Below are 18,590 nucleotides of genomic sequence, written 5' to 3' on the forward strand. Positions count from 1 at the left end.
TCAACTGTAGCTGTGATGTCACACTGATGTCAACTGTAGCTGTGATGTCACACTGATGTCGCCTGTAGCTGTGATGTCACACTGATGTCACCTGTAGCTGTGATGTCACACTGATGTCAACTGTAGCTGTGATGTCACTGATGTCACCTGTAGCTGTGATGTCACTGATGTCACCTGTAGCTGTGATGTCACTGATGTCACCTGTAGCAGTGATGTCACACTGATGTCGCCTGTAGCTGTGATGTCACTGATGTCACCTGTAGCTGTGATGTCATACTGATGTCACCTGTAGCTGTGATGTCACTGATGTCACCTGTAGCAGTGATGTCACACTGATGTCGCCTGTAGCTGTGATGTCACTGATGTCGCCTGTAGCTGTGATGTCACACTGATGTCGCCTGTAGCTGTGATGTCACTGATGTCGCCTGTAGCTGTGATGTCACACTGATGTCAACTGTAGCTGTGATGTCACACTGATGTCACCTGGAGCTGTGATGTCACTGATGTCAACGGTAGCTGTGATGTCACACTGATGTCGCCTGTAGCTGTGATGTCACACTGATGTCGCCTGTAGCTGTGATGTCACACTGATGTCAACTGTAGCTGTGATGTCACACTGTCGCCTGTAGCTGTGATGTCACTGATGTCACCTGTAGCTGTGATGTCACTGATGTCACCTGTAGCTGTGATGTCACTGATGTCACCTGTAGCTGTGATGTCACACTGATGTCGCTGTAGCTGTGATGTCACACTGTCGCCTGTAGCTGTGATGTCACGGTGTGTTTAGTGACAAATCAAGTCAGACAACAGAAATGAGAAAAAGTGCATTTATTATTTGTTAATAATTTTCTCAGGCAGGCAGCTGATTGGAGGCTGAACACTGACCCCTCCCTCAGCGGTAACTAATAGCAAACAATAGGCTCCACCCCTTCCCCCTGCCTGTCAACTCTGTACAAACCCCGCCCACCGCCATCGCGCCAAAAAATAAAACAAACATCTCCGCCCGTCTAAAACGTCCGTCAGATAAAAACCAACAAACACTCGATAAAAACGGAAACAAACGTAACAAAACACTCCGTCAGGCTCCGCCCCCTTCAGAGGGGAGGTGGGAGGGGCCAGCGCGACCGCAGTATGGTGTCACCACTTCTCATTGGTCCGCCGGGATGATCAGCGTGCGAGGAGGCGTGGCCTGCACAGCCTGTCCTCTTCAATGAGGTGGAGGGGGCGGAGCTAGTCCGAGTCTGAGTCACTGGATTCTTCAGAGGAGCTCTGATCTTCATCGTCCTCGTCATCCTCTTCGTCATCGTCGTTCTGACGAAATCACAAAACAGGAAGTGGCTTCATGAAGTGAAAGTCACACACATTTTGTTGCTCAGTGGTTGCCATGGTGATTCTGGCTTGTGTAAGATGATGTAATCAGGTCGAACCTGAACATTAAAGTTAACATTTATAATAATAATACTTACAGATAAATTCAACAGGATTTTAATGGAATAATGAACGATGTCATCACGTTTATAGCTGAAAGACGTTAATGCTTCAGTTCAGCTCCGATTTCTTCTATTTGTTTAATTTAACAAGTTTAGATTAGTTTAATTTAATCAATTATAATCTATAAAGTTTATTAACTGATAATATGAATCAAACGTCGGAGACAATAATGAAACTACTTTAACAAATGACTGATTTAAAATGATTGAAATGAAACATTTGATCACAGAGTGTTTCTCACCTCGTCGTCCTCGTCGTCGCTGTCTGTGGATCCTGACGTCTCATCGTCTTCATCAGAGTCAGACGAGTCGCTCTTCTCCTCCTCCTCGTCTGAGTCGGACATGTCCTGCTGAAAGACAGACGGACGGACGCTGCGTCACAACATAGCCTGACAGACCTCACTGAGGGCTTAATACACAAGTTCTGCTATAAGGTTTGATAAAGTGTATTGTTCGGTTTGTTGTTTCACCACAGCTCTCATCTACAGCTCTAGTTCAATAAAGGGACATCACGTCAAATATCATCATCAAAAACCTTTAACACACAAATAAATGTTCAGCTGTGATCCCGTCTATATTGATATTTATGATATTTACTGTTCACGTTTCATTTCTGATGTTTAATTTTTAACTTGGCTGATAATATTTTACTCAGATTTGTTTATATTTGAACACAGTAAAAACTTGTCTTATGGCTGTGTTGTTGTGTGTTGTCGTTGTGTGTTGTTGTTGTGTGTTGTCATTGTGTGTTGTTGTTGTCGTGTGTTGTTGTGTGTTGTCGTTATGTGTTGTTGTGTGTTGTTGTTGTGTTACCTTGGCTCGGTACGCCATGGCCCTCTTGGCCACGCCGACCGTCTGCGCGGCGGCTCTTGAACTAGCAGCCTTCCCCTTGGCCGTCACGCGGACTTTAGTTCCGGGACTGCTGCGGACTTTAGTGGTGCTGCGACGTTTCTGATGGAAAACACAACAAACAAACAAACAGGTGAACACACGGAAACATCGCTGCTGAATCACACTGCTAACGCTACGTTAGCTTAAAGACAGGAAATAAAAGTTGGTCTCATGGTCATGACAAAAAATCATTTTGTGTTTGTTTATATTCAAATATTTTTGATGACTCATGAACGACAGCTTAGCTATGCTAACGCTATGCCATATTAGCTAATTTGACCCTACTACCGTTTTGAGTCCTGATAGCTGGTGTTGTTTCACCTTGCTAATGTTAGCTCGATGTCCTTCATGTTAGCTTAGCCTGTTAATGTTATGTTAGCTTGTTTGTGGCGGATTAGCGACAGTTCAGCTGTTAAATTTAATTCATGAATCGGATCACTGCGTTCCAAAAAGACACATCAGGACTAAATGTTTATAATAAATGATGTTAATTAAAACAAAGACTGCAGAGACTCACCGAGGACGAGAACTCTTTATAGACGGCTCGATCCTGAGGAGACAGGGACTGCAGGGAAGAAACAATCAGACAATTTATCAGCTCCAGTTCATTTTTCTGTCCTGACCGAAGCAGCAAATCAAACTGGATCAAAAGTCACATTAAACAAACTGTTTTAGAGAGAAAACTGCTTAGAGAATGTGATTTAAAGAGTAACTGAACCCCTAGGTTTTGGCTGAGGTGCATCTAGGCTGGAAATTCAAAAAATGCCTGGACTCTGAGCAGGGCTCCAGGAGCAGTGAAGACACGCCTCCATCTCAGCCAATAGCAAAGTTCGATTGTAATAGCCGGGTTTCAACCCATAGAGGGCAGTCACTCTTACATTTTTACAACAAAATACGCCAAACTGAAATACTTTGACTAAAATGTCAAGAGTTGGACCAGAATCAATCAACAACACTACTTCATACTCAAATACATTTGGAGGGGGTTTAGTTACTCTTTAATGTTCCTCGTTAACAACAAGTTTACAGTCGGTGTGTTCATTGACATCAATTAACAAGAAAAAGGATCTAAAATGTTATTTCTTTAATAAATTCATTTATTTGGATTTTTTCCTGAATTCTCATCAACACAGAAACACGACTTGATCAGACAGATTTAAGATACGAAATCATGAATTATGAAATCATGAATTATGAAATCACTGACTGATGAGAAAATGAAATAAATGAGTTTGACTGATGTGACTGTGATGAAGGCTGTTTGTTACCTTGACCCAGGCCTCCAGCTCGGCCTTGTACTCCACCTGCTGCTCCTCCACCAGCTTCTTGTACTTGTCTTTCTGACTCTGGCTCAGTTTGTGCCACCTCTTGCCGATCTCCACCATGCGCTCCTTCAGGCTGAAGTGGTTCAGCTCTCCGTTGGTCAGCAGCTCCTGGGAGAACATCTGATAGCCGCTCCTGTTGGACCGTCACGTTACAGACTTTAACCTTTGACCTCTGTCCTTCTTTTTTCTTATTTTAATTTTACACTTCAGTCTTCGCGCGTGTGGATTTCGACTGGTTTTCAGGTTTTCTTTGGTTTTTAAGTCTTCAAAGTCTTTTTTTGGCTCCTGTTTCTAAACTGTGAAGATAATATCGGCTGCAGTCTTTTGATCGTCAACCAAACAACCAATCAATCAATCAATCAATGAACCCTCAAAGACCAGGACCGGTCAGGCATCAGGTGTCATACATCATCTGACTCAGCAGAACCTGAAGTTTAGTTTTTGATTTTAACAGATGAACTCGGATGTTTCAGACTTCCACATTAATGTTTGTCTCAACTTACAGACATCTATTAGAATATTATCCTCCAGCCTGCGTTTCATTTACTGACCGTGTAGACGAGTCCGAACAGTTCCACCAGAACAGAGACAGAACCCATCCACCGAGCATCAACAACTAAAGTAGCTCGGCTGCAACCAGAGGAAGAAACTAGGATCACTGCTGCAGAATGTGATGATGTAATCACATTCACAACGGAGGCCCTGAAGGTCCAAGCGGGACGTGTGTGACACCGCTGACCAGTTATGAAATCATCTGTTATCAAACATTTAAGAACCTCAGATATTTTAGCCACCAGCTGCCTGAGTCTGTGAGGGTTGATCAGCAAGTTAATATGCAGATCAATAATGACCAATAATCAGAACGTACAGGTCTGATCAACACATTGATAACCTGATCAATACTTCAGTATCACCATCACCATGGCAACAGTCACGTGACCCGCTCACAGCGGACGGTGCTGCTCAGTCCGACACTCACACCATAGACGTCGGAACTAGGGGCGCCCCATCAGCCTCCCGACCCGCTGCACTACGCTTTAAAAAATAAAGAATCTGAATTTAAACTCAACTTGTCGGACTTACATTTATCTGTGTCATAAGATTCATGCAGAGATCCCTGCTTCTGCTGTGATACGCAGCCTGCCCGACTACATACGGTAGCCTGGGCATCTGGCATAGGAGTCAGGCTGCACCTGGACCTGGTGCGCTCCGCGGCGGAGCGGCGTTTCGATCAGGAGGGACTCCGCGTAGCCGCAGGGCGAGAGCAGGCAGTTCTTGAGGCGGCTGAGGGGAAGCGAGTGGATGCGGGTTCCCCGGAACTGACCCCGTCTACACGAGAGCGGCTGAGCCTTGAGCCGGACATACTGAGGGATGTGCGTAGGGGACGAGAAGTTAGCACCATCCAGGATGTTGTGTCCATCCTGCAAACCTTGCAGCTCCAAACCCGCTCCATGCTGTCGCAGGTGGAGAAGCTCACGAAGCTGTCTGGCCCTGCCCATATCTGTGGCGGCATCCGAGCGCTCTTTCTCAGCCTTGCGCAGGCTGAAACCTGGCTGCGCAACACGCAGGAGAGACTAACACACTGACCGCTATGAACGCTCACAGTGACCTTATGGAGGAAAGCGACGTCTCCACCCTGCTTAAAATCTTCATCAGTAGGTCAACTGAGAGAAGGGCGGAGTCAGGAGCGCAGACACAAGGGTACAGCCATGCTGTTATGTTCCTTAAATGGCCTGATTAGTTATCAAAGTTTCATTTTCTTAACAATAAAGATGCCGTGTTCCTCCATCCTGGTTCTCTTATAACTGCGTGTTACACACCAACTCAGATCATCACCGCCCGCCCCCCAACAACCCCCTCAGAAAACAGCTCCGGCGGCCAGGACTCACACTGGAGGCTTCTTTGGTTCTCCGTCAAACTTGGGCTTCCTGTGACTCTGAGCTGCAGGCGGAGTCCTCATCTCCAACAGCTCCCTCTGCAGGACACAGAGACACTGAGGACATGTCCACTGTCACACCACAGTCACACAGAGACACTGAGGACATGTCCACTGTCACACCACAGTCACACAGAGACACTGAGGACATGTCCACTGTCACACCACAGTCACACAGAGACACTGAGGACATGTCCACTGTCAGTACTCAGAGACACTGAGGACATGTCCACTGTCACACCACAGTCACACAGAGACACTGAGGACATGTCCACTGTCACACCAGTCACACAGACACTGAGGACATGTCCACTGTCACACCACAGTCACACAGAGACACTGAGGACATGTCCACAGGGACGTGGTTACAGAACATTAATATGTAATGAGTGATTAAAGAGGGAAAAGCTTTGTTTTTTTCTGGAGTGGCTGCAGCCTCAGCAGGTAGTGGGCGGAGTCAGTTGGAGGGGGCGTGGCTCACTGACCACAGGCTGGTACTGAACCTCGTAACGCTTCTGGTCCTCCGCTGCCTTCTTGATCCAGGGAATCTTCTCCTTCTTCTCCATCGACTTCCAGGCCGCCTCCATCCCGGCCTGAGCCTTCCTGCGGTCGCTCTGAGGGACGAGTCACATGACCAGCAGGGTCAGAGGACACGAGACAATGCAGCAGCGTTCAAGTCAAACAATCCTGACGTCTCCATGTGAGCTCCACAGCCCGTCAGAGACGAGACTTTCTCTTAGTACATTACACTTCAATCCTTCACGGCCTCCCTGATTGCCATAGCAACAGCTATAAACAGCAAATAAAGACATGAAGCTCACTCTGTATTTGGCCAGGTAGTCTCCGATCACGCTGTGCTGCCACATCTCCTCCGCTGTTTTTGGCGTCTCTGGAAGCTTCGCCGTCTTCTTCCCGTCCCGTCTCTCTTTTGGCAGACTGGCAGGTACCCACTGCTCTGGCTCCGCCTCCCGACACTGTTCCTGGGACAGAACCAAACCAACATCAGAACACCTGTGAAGGTGAAGTCAGAGAGCATCTGTGATGATCACACTGCTGAGGACACACACGCACCTTGACAGAAGGAGACCTGGCTCTGTGAGGGCTGGAGGCCACACCCCCTCCTGATCTGGCCCCGCCCAGTTTCTCCTCCGTCATGACACGGTCTCGTTCCTCCTCTGGAAGACTCTGAAACACAACCCAGCCTCATGAAGACAGCGGTTCAGCATTGACGTTCAGCCGGACACCTGACTGACGTCCAGCCGGACACCTGACTGACGTCCAGCCGGACACCTGACTGACGTCCAGCCGGACACCTGACTGACGTCCAGCCGGACACCTGACTGACGTCCAGCCGGACACCTGACTGACGTCCAGCCGGACACCGGACTGACGTCCACATCAAACTTGTGGGTGAATTAAAGTTGGAGCAGAAGAGAAACGAACACGCTTCAGTTCCTGCTGAGTTTGAACGAAGTGTGTTCTGATGGTCTGTGAGGTGAAGTGACAGAAGATAAACAGCTGTTTCTGGTTGCGGGGGTCAGCTGATGTATACGCACCTCCAGGAACCTCTGCAGGTCGATGTCGTACTGCTTCTTCCTCTGATGAGACACACAGGAGACAGAGTGGTGAGCTGAGAGCAGCTTTGAGAAGAGATGCTTCCTGCTGTGATGTCAGCGTGTCGGCACCAACCTGCTCGCAGCGTTTCTGAAACATGTCCTTCTCCTTCTGCGTCATCATCTTCCACTGTTTACTGCAGAGAACCATCCGCTCAGTGCTGGGGACGTCCTTCATGTTCACCATCAGCTCCGCACAGTACAGAGAGTAGCCGTTACTAGACGAAACACAGCTGTTAGCCACACACATGTTCTTGTTCATCATCTTGCTAGTATGTTGTGCAGCACCTCACTAGTATCTAGGACATCAACTGATTAGTATCTACTTTATAAGTATGTTAGCATTTAGCTCATTAGCGCTGTCAGGTCCTCGTTAGCTGAGTGCTCATTAGGACTCACGGTGGAGGTTTCGTCGGTCGTCCGTCAAACTTGTCCTTCAGCTGTCTCTCTGCTTTGGTGAGGACGGACCGGACGTGATCATCAGAGTTCACGTCTGGATGAGCTTCATGATACGCTCTCATACTGCCCTGCACACGCACGCACGCACACACACACACACACACACACACACAGTATGAACACTCAGTCCTGAATATGGACTGTCAGAGTCTGGTTCAGTCAGGTTCAGGTACCTCATAGTCCTTCTGGAGCTCCAGGGCCTTGCTGATCCACTTGAGTCTCCTCTTGTCTGACAGTTGGGACCACTGTCTCCTCAGAGCCTCCTTCAGCTCCTTCTGACTCACCTGAGACACAAAACAGCAAAATGACTGAGCCTGTACAGACAGTATACAGTGTGTGTGTGTGTGTGTGTGTGTGTGTGTGTGTGTACCTCGGGGTGAAGCTTCATGTAGGCCTTCTTCTCGTGGTTGTACCACAGCTGTTGAGGAGTCTTCGGTTTCTCCGGCAGGTCCGACTTCTTCCTCTCTTCGATCAGCTCGGGATGATCCTCCCTGCAGGTCAGCTGATGTTAGTCACGCTAACACCACGTGCTAAAGGCTAATACTACATGTTAAAGGCTAACACCATGTGCTAAAGGCTAACACTACATGTTAAAGACTAACGCTACATGTTAAAAGCTAACACCATGTGCTAAAGGCTAACACTACATGTTAAAGACTAACGCTACATGTTAAAGATTAACGCTACGTTCTAAAGACTAACGCTACGTTCTAAAGACTAACGCTACATGTTAAAAGCTAACACCATGTGCTAAAGGCTAACGCTACATGTTAAAGACTAACGCTACATGTTAAAGATTAACGCTATGTTCTAAAGACTAACGCTACATGTTAAAGACTAACGCTACGTTCTAAAGACTAACGCTACACGTTAAAGATAAACGCTACATGTTAAAGACTAACGCTACGTTCTAAAGACTAACGCTACATGTAAAAGATTAACGCTACGTTCTAAAGACTAACGCTACATGTAAAAGACTAACGCTACATGTTAAAGATTAACGCTATGTTCTAAAGACTAACGCTACATGTTAAAGATTAACGCTATGTTCTTAAGACTAACGCTACATGTTAAAGACTAACGCTACGTTCTAAAGACTAACGCTACACGTTAAAGATAAACGCTACACGTTAAAGATAAACGCTACGTTCTAAAGACTAACGCTACATGTTAAAGACTAACGCTACATGTTAAAAGCTAACGCTACGTTCTAAAGACTAACGCTACATGTAAAAGATTAACGCTACGTTCTAAAGACTAACGCTACGTTCTAAAGACTAACGCTACATGTTAAAGACTAACGCTACGTTCTAAAGACTAACGCTACGTTCTAAAGACTAACGCTACATGTAAAAGATTAACGCTACGTTCTAAAGACTAACGCTACGTTCTAAAGACTAACGCTACACGTTAAAGATAAACGCTACACGTTAAAGATTAACGCTACGTTCTAAAGACTAACGCTACATGTTAAAGACTAACGCTACATGTTAAAGATTAACGCTATGTTCTTAAGACTAACGCTACATGTTAAAGACTAACGCTACGTTCTAAAGACTAACGCTACACGTTAAAGATAAACGCTACACGTTAAAGATAAACGCTACGTTCTAAAGACTAACGCTACATGTTAAAGACTAACGCTACATGTTAAAAGCTAACGCTACGTTCTAAAGACTAACGCTACATGTAAAAGATTAACGCTACGTTCTAAAGACTAACGCTACGTTCTAAAGACTAACGCTACATGTTAAAGACTAACGCTACGTTCTAAAGACTAACGCTACGTTCTAAAGACTAACGCTACATGTAAAAGATTAACGCTACGTTCTAAAGACTAACGCTACGTTCTAAAGACTAACGCTACATGTTAAAGACTAACGCTACGTTCTAAAGACTAACGCTACATGTTAAAGATAAACGCTACATGTTAAAGACTAACGCTACGTTCTAAAGACTAACGCTACATGTTAAAGATAAACGCTACATGTTAAAGACTAACGCTACGTTCTAAAGACTAACGCTACATGTAAAAGATTAACGCTACGTTCTAAAGACTAATGCTACGTTCTAAAGACTAACGCTACGTTCTAAAGACTAACGCTACATGTTAAAGACTAACGCTACGTTCTAAAGACTAACGCTACTTCCTAAAGACTAACGCTACATGTTAAAGATTAACGCTACGTTCTAAAGACTAACGCTACGTTCTAAAGACTAACGCTACATGTTAAAGACTAACGCTACATGTTAAAGACTAACGCTACGTTCTAAAGACTAACGCTACATGTTAAAGATTAACGCTACGTTCTAAAGACTAACGCTACATGTTAAAGATTAATGCTATGTGTTAAAGACTAACGCTACATGTTAAGGCTAACACCACGTTCTAAAGACTAACGCTACATGTTAAGGCTAACACCACGTTCTAAAGACTAACGCTACATGTTAAGGCTAACACCACGTTCTAAAGACTAACGCTACATGTTAAGGCTAACACCATGTTCTAAAGACTAATGCTACATGTTAAGGCTAACGCTATGTGTTAAAGACTAACGCTACATGTTAAAGACTAACACAGTAAATTTCAGCATATGGTCTAGTGTTACAGCTGACAGTCAGTTAGCTAACATTAGCTTTAGCTTTAGTGTATCAGTGAGCTGTTGTCAGGTGGACGTACTTGAATCGAGCCATGTTCTTCTCAAACTCTTCTTTCTCTCGTTGAAACTCTGTGATGTACTTTTGCTGCATCAATTGAATAAAGGTCATATTCTGTTATTATTCAAAACAAATGGGTTCATTTAAAAAACAACACGAGTCGTCAGCAGCAACACTGAGTCACATCGTGATCCAAACATTCTGTTTTCAGCCAATCAGCTGCAGAGTTTGGGCGAACCTTCTTCTTGTCGGGCAGCTCCTTGTACTTCTTGGACAGGATCTTGGTCAGGTCCAGGTTGCTCATCTCCGGGTGGATTTTGGCGTATTTGGCTCGTTTCTCCATGAAGAAGCGGAAGTATGGGGTCAGAGGCTTCTTTGGGAAATCTGGATGAGTCTGAACAAGAGAGGTCGAGTCAGCGTCTACATCTACAGAGAGCTGAAGCCCCGCCCCTTCCTGTTCCCTCATGGACCTTATTGATCAGAGCTTTGTCTGTAGTGATGAAGAGAGACAGGTGATGTACTGATCCTGTCTGAATCACACACGATTGTCAGTTTGTCATCAGACAGTCTGATAGTGACGTCACAGCCGGCGGCGGCGGCGTTAGTGACGTCACAGCCGGCGGCGGCGGCGTTAGTGATGTCACAGCCGGCGGCGGCGTTAGTGACGTCACAGCCGGCGGCGGCGTTAGTGACGTCACAGCAAACTTTAATACAACAAACTGACAACATCATCTGTCTCTCTTCATCACTACAGACAAAGCTTTGATCAATAAGGTCCATGAGGGAACAGGAAGGGGCGGGGCTTCAGCTCTCTATAAACACTTCACGATAGGACCAGCCCGGCAGACCGGCAGCAGCTGGTTCAGCTCGGTGGTTCTCACCTTCAGTTTCTTGCCTTTGTACGGATTCTTTACGAACTCCGTGGCGTCTACGATGAGCTCCGTCATCGTTCTGTACTTACGGACCTGAAACACAAACACGTGATTGATGATCAATAACAGAGACGATGCTCAGATGGTTGGTTGTGTCGTAAGATGACTTCATGTTTTAACTAGGGGTGTCACGATTCTCCACATCCTCGATTCGATTCGATTCTCGATTTTTACATGTATTTTTTTTAAAGCGCAGGTTGCTGTGCCATTTTTAGACTAGACTTTTATGTAATATAATATCTGACCTTTGTTAGCAATGTACCACACTACATTGTCAAATTTAAAACCTTTATTAACAACATAATGTAACAATAACTTATATCTTCAGTCAACTGGAAACTTAAACAAAATAACCTGCCATCTAGTTTCTCTTCTGTAACTGCAGTCTTCTTCACAGAAGATGATTCAAGTTCACAACGAAACAAACAAACAAATTAAACAGCCATGTCCACAGTCTCCTCTGAACAATGAAGTGTCTTAAACTATTTCCAACAGCTGGACACAAGGTGCGTCAGGTGTGAGTGGGCGAGAGAGGGAGCGTGCGTACTGCGGACAGTGAATGAATGGGAGAGGAAGGAGAAGGAAAGCAGCAGCAGCAGCAAAGTGAACAGTACAGGCTGCAGCCTGGCTGAATAAAGGCGACGGCTCCTCAACATACAGCAAAGCTCCCTGGTGTTATTTCCCCACCAGCTTCACACGTGAAAGCGGGTTCACCCCGAAGGTAAACAGAAACTTCGGCCCTGGAGGAAATCACCTCCCCTGTGCTGCCCGACCACGGTCCGGGAGCCGAACCGGAGTGGTGTAACACCATGCTATCTTTGACTGGCTGTAGCTAATAGCTACTGGCTTAGCTAGCAGCTAAGCTAGAGGAGGCTGACTGCAGCACTTCAACACGTGTTTCCCCTCGGCAAGCCGACCGGACGTGACGTGGCAGCATCGACCATCCATTTTTTAATTCGAAGTTCGAGATTGTGAATTAATTTCGATCGATTTCGGTTTAAAATCGAAATCGTGACTTTAGTTTTAACAAAACTAAACCTTCAAAAATAACCGTAAGATATTCATTTAGATGAAAATCTTTATTAAGAGTTTATTAAGTCTGAACTCTCCTGAAAACACTTAAACATCTCAGTCTACATCAGTGTGTGGTCACAGAGGCTTCACTTGTCTTTTAATTTGAAAATCTGAACCTTAATTTGGAGTAAAGTTGAAGGCTTCATGACTTCCTCCTGGACCTGCACATGAATGTGAAGTATTTAAGAATGAATGATGAGTTGTGGTGTTATTAAAGGTCCCATATTATCTGTTTTTCTTCAATTTCACACAGCTGTCAGAGGTCCAACATCACTGTATTGGAAGTGTATTGCCCCAAACCCGTCCTGGTCCTGGACTTTCTGTCTGAAAGTGGCTCTGCTGAGAGCAGCTGTTTCTGTGCCTGCGCCTTTAATGCTAATGAGCTCCGTGCTGCGCCACGCCCCTCTCAGGGAGGGGGCGTGGCTCTATGCTAGCGGTAGCATGCGCTAATGTTTACGGTGGATGTACCGCTGTGACTCGCAGAGACGCTGCCGTTCAACCGCACCAGTTTGACCCAGAGTCGGACCCAGAAGGAGGCTCCTGAAGAAACAGACTCTGCGGCTGCAGCAGGATCCCCAACACAACCAGCCGGCTCCCATCCCCCACTGACCTGCAACAGGTAGCATCTAAAAACAGCTAGCGAAAGCTGCGTTTGTCTCCAACAGTCTCCAAACTCTTGGACACTGTTCGCATAGTCTCTGTCTCCAGTCTGCACGTTTCCAGACTTTTCACTGTGACAACCAAGCTCCCTTTTTATTATTAACATTAAACTCGCTCCAAACGCCGTTGCATAGCGGACCGAAGCGGAGCTAACTAGTTAGCCAATTTCAAGCTGACCTCGCCATACTCGTAGGCAACTGTAAATACTGTCAACACGTGGCGACACTCACCTGTGGCTCGGGTGCAGCTGCTGGGTCCCGTATGGTTTGGACTGATCCTTTTACGAGGGTCGGTATCGAGGCAAAGCCCACTTTGTACTGACCCTCGTTACTGAAGCAGTCCGATGTGAAGTGGTTAGCACACACAAACAGACTTACAGGAACCGTAGCCGGCACGTTGTCGTTAACAATGAAACGCAACCACTGTCTCTTCTGTCCTTCTGTAGCCGGGACAGAACCAACAACAGAACACTTCTCATTGTGCTTTGACGTGGTGCTTTCGATAGCGTAATGGTGGATCTCCGAGACGGTACTGCTGTACCTGGTGGGTGGGATTATTCAAATGATCGGTCAATGACGTCGGTGACCGAAGCCGAATTTGACTCGCTCATCTGGAAACTGCAGGCAAGACACCGTCAGAAATCTGTATCTCACTCAAAAAAGCACGGATGGTCTTTTTTCAAAGTGTTTATGCGAGTGGCAGCACCATAGACCCAAAATAACCCAAATCCCAGAAAAAGTGAGTTTTTCATAATATGGGACCTTTAAGATTTACAGCTAATTCATGGAAAAAAGCCCTTTTTAATTAATTAACAGGTTTAAACAGAACCAAACAGAACCAAACGGAACCAAACGGAACCAAACGGAACCAAACAGAACCAAAGAGAACCAAAGAGAACCAGATCACGAAGACGTTTCCTGACGTCAGTCATGTGATTCAAACTCTTCAGCTCAACTTTACAACTTCAAACTTCAGGCCTTGCTATAAGTGGGAATTATGGGATGTCTTTCATGATATTTGGTAACAGTAACTAAAACTCTGTCACCGTGGTAACGGTTCGTACCTCAGACGAGACTTTCTGCCACTTCTGGCGGCACATATCTCCAGTGAAGCTGCCGAAACAGATTTTGTCCCAGTCGAAGTGCGACTCCGTGGTTTTATACTTCATCCCGTCTCCGTCCGGCAGCAGACTGCGAATCCTCTCCAGCAGAGTCAGACAGTCCTCCTTACTCCACTCGTCTGAGGGTCAGACAGGTAGATTCAGAGGGTCAGACAGGTAGAGATCAGAGGGTCGGACAGGTAGAGATCAGAGGGTCGGACAGGTAGAGATCAGGGGGTCAGACAGGTAGAGATCAGAGGGTCAGACAGGTAGAGATCAGAGGGTCAGACAGGTAGAGATCAGGGGGTCAGACAGGTAGAGATCAGGGGGTCAGACAGGTAGAGATCAGGGGGTCAGACAGGTAGATTCAGAGGGTCAGACAGGTAGAGATCAGAGGGTCGGACAGGTAGAGATCAGAGGGTCAGACAGGTAGAGATCAGGGGGTCAGACAGGTAGAGATCAGGGGGTCAGACAGGTAGAGATCAGAGGGTCAGACAGGTAGAGATCAGGGGGTCAGACAGGTAGAGATCAGGGGGTCAGACAGGTAGAGATCAGAGGGTCAGACAGGTAGAGATCAAGAGATCAGAGAGTCAGACAGGTAGAGATCAGGGGGTCAGACAGGTAGAGATCAGGGGGTCAGACAGGTAGAGATCAGGGGGTCAGACAGGTAGAGATCAAGAGATCAGAGAGTCAGACAGGTAGAGATCAGAGGGTCAGACAGGTAGAGATCAGAGAGTCAGACAGGTAGAGATCAGAGGGTCAGACAGGTAGAGATCAGAGGGTCAGACAGGTAGAGATCAGAGGGTCAGACAGGTAGAGATCAGAGGGTCAGACAGGTAGAGATCAGAGAGTCAGACAGGTAGAGATCAGACTGTCTGCAGCTCTGTGATGAAACAGGAAGTGAGCAAACACATTGACCTGACCGTGCTTTTATTTTGAAAGTAAATCAGGCATCATGAACATCAGAACAGGAAACATGTACACTGTGTCTGCATCACATCCTGCTGTGTTCTCATTGGTTGGTTCATAGTTGCAGGTCACAGCAGCAACATTTGGTCTGAATGTCAACAGCTGATTGGACCTCGAACCAACCAACCATCTGAGACAAGGCACACAGAGGGAGGAGACCTACACCTGCCAGGTGAGTGTGTGAGGTGTCGATGAGGTCACAGCAGGTGTGTGTTACCTGGCTCACTCTTGACCCTGCTGGCACTCTGAGCTCTGGAGACGCTGCTGCTGCCGTTCATCCTGCAGCTGCTGACGGAGACGACTCCGCCCCCTCCTCCTCTGCACACAGACAGACACACACACACAGACACACACACACACAGACAGACACACACACACACACACACACACACACACACACACACACACACACAGACACACACACACACACACACACACACACACACGCACACACACACACACACACACACACACTGAGCTGTGTCACATGGTCTTCACAGGTTAGAGTAAGCTCAGTTGCCATGGAGACGATCAGTTCAGTTTGATGAGCAGTGCTGGAAAGTAACTAAGTACATTTATTAGAGTACTGTGCTTTGAGGTACTTTTACTTTACTTGAGTATTTTCTGTCCCTTTAAACTCCAGTGGTACTTTTACTCAGTTACATTTGTGGGGCAGCTTTAGTTACTTTGTGTTATTACAGATTTCACTGCTGCAGTTTACAGTCATTAAAGTAATGGACACAAGATAAAGTACATTTTGAATGCAGGACTTTGTAACTGAGTAATTCTACACGGCGGTATTTCTAGTTTTACTACAGTATCTGAGTACTTCTGACTCAGGATTACAGTTTTATTTGAGTACTTGTACTGCAGTATTCAGGCGGCTGCTGTTACTGAGCTCACAGTATTTAACAGTTACAGGTCAGTCAGAGGACAGGCTGGATCCAAAGACAACCTGCACCAAACTGCATTGATAAATCAGTCACTTTAATCAGAAGTGCGTGTATGTACACACAAAGCTCATGTAAGACGGGTTGCGGAGTGTGTATGATTGTGTCCTCAGTTCGGCTGACACCCACCACATCAAGTCTCACTGATTTGAGTTTTACAGAGTACATGAGAAAAGCTGCTGCGCACAGAAAGCACGCAGGGCGGCGGGCAGCAGCCTGGACGGACTGTAAATCAGGAGTTTAATCAAATGAAGAGTCGCTCGGTGATTTTTTGCCGAAATCACCAAAACATTTGACCTGTGAGACTAATGACTGTCTGCCGCGGTGTCTGACAGTCGTATGATTTCTAAATGGAGTTCTGAACGGAGCCGAACAGCGCGAATGTTTTCGGGGACGAGCAGCGGCCGTCGGGCTGCGGCTGCCCGGTAATGGCGTCCGTCCTCCGGCAGGAGTCACCACGTAGCTTCCGCTGGCACGCACAGGGCTGCTCGCTCACGCTCACCTTTTTTGGTTAAATGTGAAATCTGCGATTAAAAGTGTGAAAATAAAAAGAAGAAATAAACCGAGAAGCTTCGCAGCAGGTTCCGGTCCACACGTGCCAGGACCACCTCTCATTTAGCAAAACTGCTGAAATGGAGAAATTGTTCGACATCTGCGTGTTTGATTGTGGAAATAAAGATGTTAAAATAACGACACGACCGTCTGCTGCCGCTCATTTCACCGATAATCGGCCCAATCCGATGATTTCGGTGCTGAGCGGGCTGGATGCCTGGCTGCTGCCCCAGAAGCCTCCACTGCGAAGCCGCCATGAATGTTCGGGTGACTCGGGGACAAACGACCAGAAAACCCCAGAAATCTGTTTAAAATCACAACCAACTACTCACCTTCAGGTGCAGACAGAGACCCGGGTCACTACCGAACACCGCTGTGATCTTTTGGATTATTTCGGGACTTTCAAAGTGTGTTTTTTTCAGCCGTAAACCCCGGGGAGTCAGGTCGAAACGAATCCGACAAAAGGAGCGTCTAGTCCGGTATGAAACTCCGCCCAGCGCCGCAGGGGGAGGAACTCCGGGACAACATGAGCACAAAGGCGGAGGATGAAACCAGAGACAGCGGCTACAGCGGCAGCCGAGCCCGCCCGAGCCTCCTCACATGCACTCACACTGTTTATTCAGACACATTCAGGCCGAGCAGAACATTCTGCGACAGGCTCCTGCCTTCAACCTGGTCCGGGTCCAGATGCCGAACCGGCGGGGAGACGGAGGGCGCGGGCCCGGGGACCCGCCGGCCAGCGGCCGGGGGGAGGCGGCGGAGAGCGGCGGCCCGGCTGCTCCGGACTCCGACAGGACGAAGCAAAGCGCGCAGGGAGTCATCAGGTCCGCCGGCTGCTCAGGGCTCCTGCCGGCCTGTCGCGGTGCTCATCAGCGGCAGGAGGCGGCGGAGGAGCCGCTGACAGCAGCCGCATCCTGCCGCTGCCCGCTGAGGACACACCGGCCTCCGGCTCCGGCCTCCGGCTCCGGCCTCCGGCTCCGGCCTCCGGCTCCGGCCTCCGGCTCCGGCCTCCGGCTCCGGCCTCCACCACTCACCGCTCCCTCACCCAGACATCCTGACACACCTGTCCTCCGGCCCGGGACAGGTGTGTGTGTGTGTGTGTGTGTGTGTGTGTGTGTGTGTGTGTAATTGATACAATTATTGATATTTAATCGATCAATAAATCAATTAAATACATTTCTTCAGATTATCACAAACTGTGTGTTCACGAACTTTGATCCAAATCAGCTGTCAGGACCCTCAGAGTGTGTGTGTGTGTGTGTGTGTGTGTGTGTGTGTGTGTGTGTGTGTGTGTGTGTGTGTGTGTGTGTGTTACTGTCCGCCTCACCACCGCCACCTGCTGGTCGGGATGATCGATACTAAATTATTTATTAGTAGAGGAAAGAAGTTCATCAACCGTGTGTGTGTGTGTGTGTGTGTGTGTGCGTGTGCGTGTGTGTGTGTCACCATGAATGATGAGTTCAGGTGTCATTAAGCTTCTCGTTAATGTTTTCAGCTGCTACTTGAAGAGATAATTAACAGCGTCAGCAGATTTAATGGAGGAATCAATGGAAGCATTGATGGACGGAATATATATTGAAAAACTCATTTATGAAACTTTTCTAAAAGTGTTTGTTTATCTGCCACAAACATGAATTTAAGAGGCAGGATTCAAACGTCCCGCCCACCAGCCACATTCAAACCACAGGATTGGACACTGGTAAAATGATTGACAGGCCTCTATAGCTCTGAATCTATAATCTATAATAATAGTAGTTCATATTTTCTGATGTTGTTAAATGTGTAAAAGACGAAGATCGTTTCAAAGGTTATATTCTGAATATTAAAGGTGCCGCCCGTCGAATTCTACTCCTAACAAACGGGGCAGCACATCACCATAGTAACCGCTAACTGCTGCTAACTGTAGCCACTGTAAGCTAGTTAGCTCAGTTAGCAAAGGAGCTTTGGATCAGGACGAGCCCGGGCTAGCCTGTTAGCACTCT

At 47.0% G+C, this 18,590-nt stretch overlaps 1 protein-coding gene across 5 annotated transcripts; it reads right to left on the reverse strand.

Moving 5' to 3' along the window:
* Window positions 1-813: 813 nt before the first annotated feature.
* ubtfl (upstream binding transcription factor, like) lies at window positions 814-17,091 on the reverse strand. 5 transcript variants are annotated; one of them, XM_073490937.1, is made up of 20 exons: window positions 16,941-17,091; window positions 15,324-15,424; window positions 14,102-14,277; window positions 11,254-11,337; window positions 10,611-10,766; window positions 10,395-10,459; window positions 8,085-8,205; window positions 7,888-7,998; window positions 7,655-7,782; window positions 7,332-7,473; window positions 7,199-7,240; window positions 6,714-6,827; window positions 6,464-6,616; window positions 6,146-6,256; window positions 5,596-5,681; window positions 3,650-3,839; window positions 2,899-2,946; window positions 2,304-2,441; window positions 1,733-1,840; window positions 814-1,311 (listed from the first exon to the last, which is right to left on the reverse strand). In XM_073490937.1, the coding sequence occupies exons 2-20, from the start codon at window positions 15,382-15,384 to the stop codon at window positions 1,231-1,233; spliced, it is 2,115 nt and encodes a 704-aa protein (XP_073347038.1). In that variant the 5' UTR covers window positions 15,385-15,424; window positions 16,941-17,091; the 3' UTR covers window positions 814-1,230. The 5 variants fall into 5 exon arrangements, with proteins under 5 accessions (XP_073347038.1, XP_073347036.1, XP_073347037.1 ...); XM_073490935.1 differs by having other exon boundaries at window positions 6,128-6,256; XM_073490936.1 differs by having other exon boundaries at window positions 6,464-6,622; window positions 16,941-17,029.
* Window positions 17,092-18,590: the final 1,499 nt, after the last annotated feature.

The sequence above is a fragment of the Pagrus major genome, chromosome 21 (assembly GCF_040436345.1).
Source record: "Pagrus major chromosome 21, Pma_NU_1.0".
Classification (NCBI taxonomy): domain Eukaryota; kingdom Metazoa; phylum Chordata; class Actinopteri; order Spariformes; family Sparidae; genus Pagrus; species Pagrus major.

What these genes read in the sequence shown, in the direction of transcription:
- ubtfl (XM_073490933.1), bottom strand. Translation starts at nt 15,384, where the DNA reads ATGAACGGCAGCAGCAGCGTCTCCAGAGCTCAGAGTGCCAGCAGGGTC. An exon ending in CAGGGTCAAGAGTGAGCCAG is followed by an intron (nt 14,278 to 15,323) that starts GTAACACACACC and finishes TCTGACCCTCAG; the next exon opens with ACGAGTGGAGTAAGGAGGAC. An exon ending in ACCTGCAGAGGTTCCTGGAG is followed by an intron (nt 6,828 to 7,198) that starts GTGCGTATACAT and finishes GTTGTGTTTCAG; the next exon opens with AGTCTTCCAGAGGAGGAACG.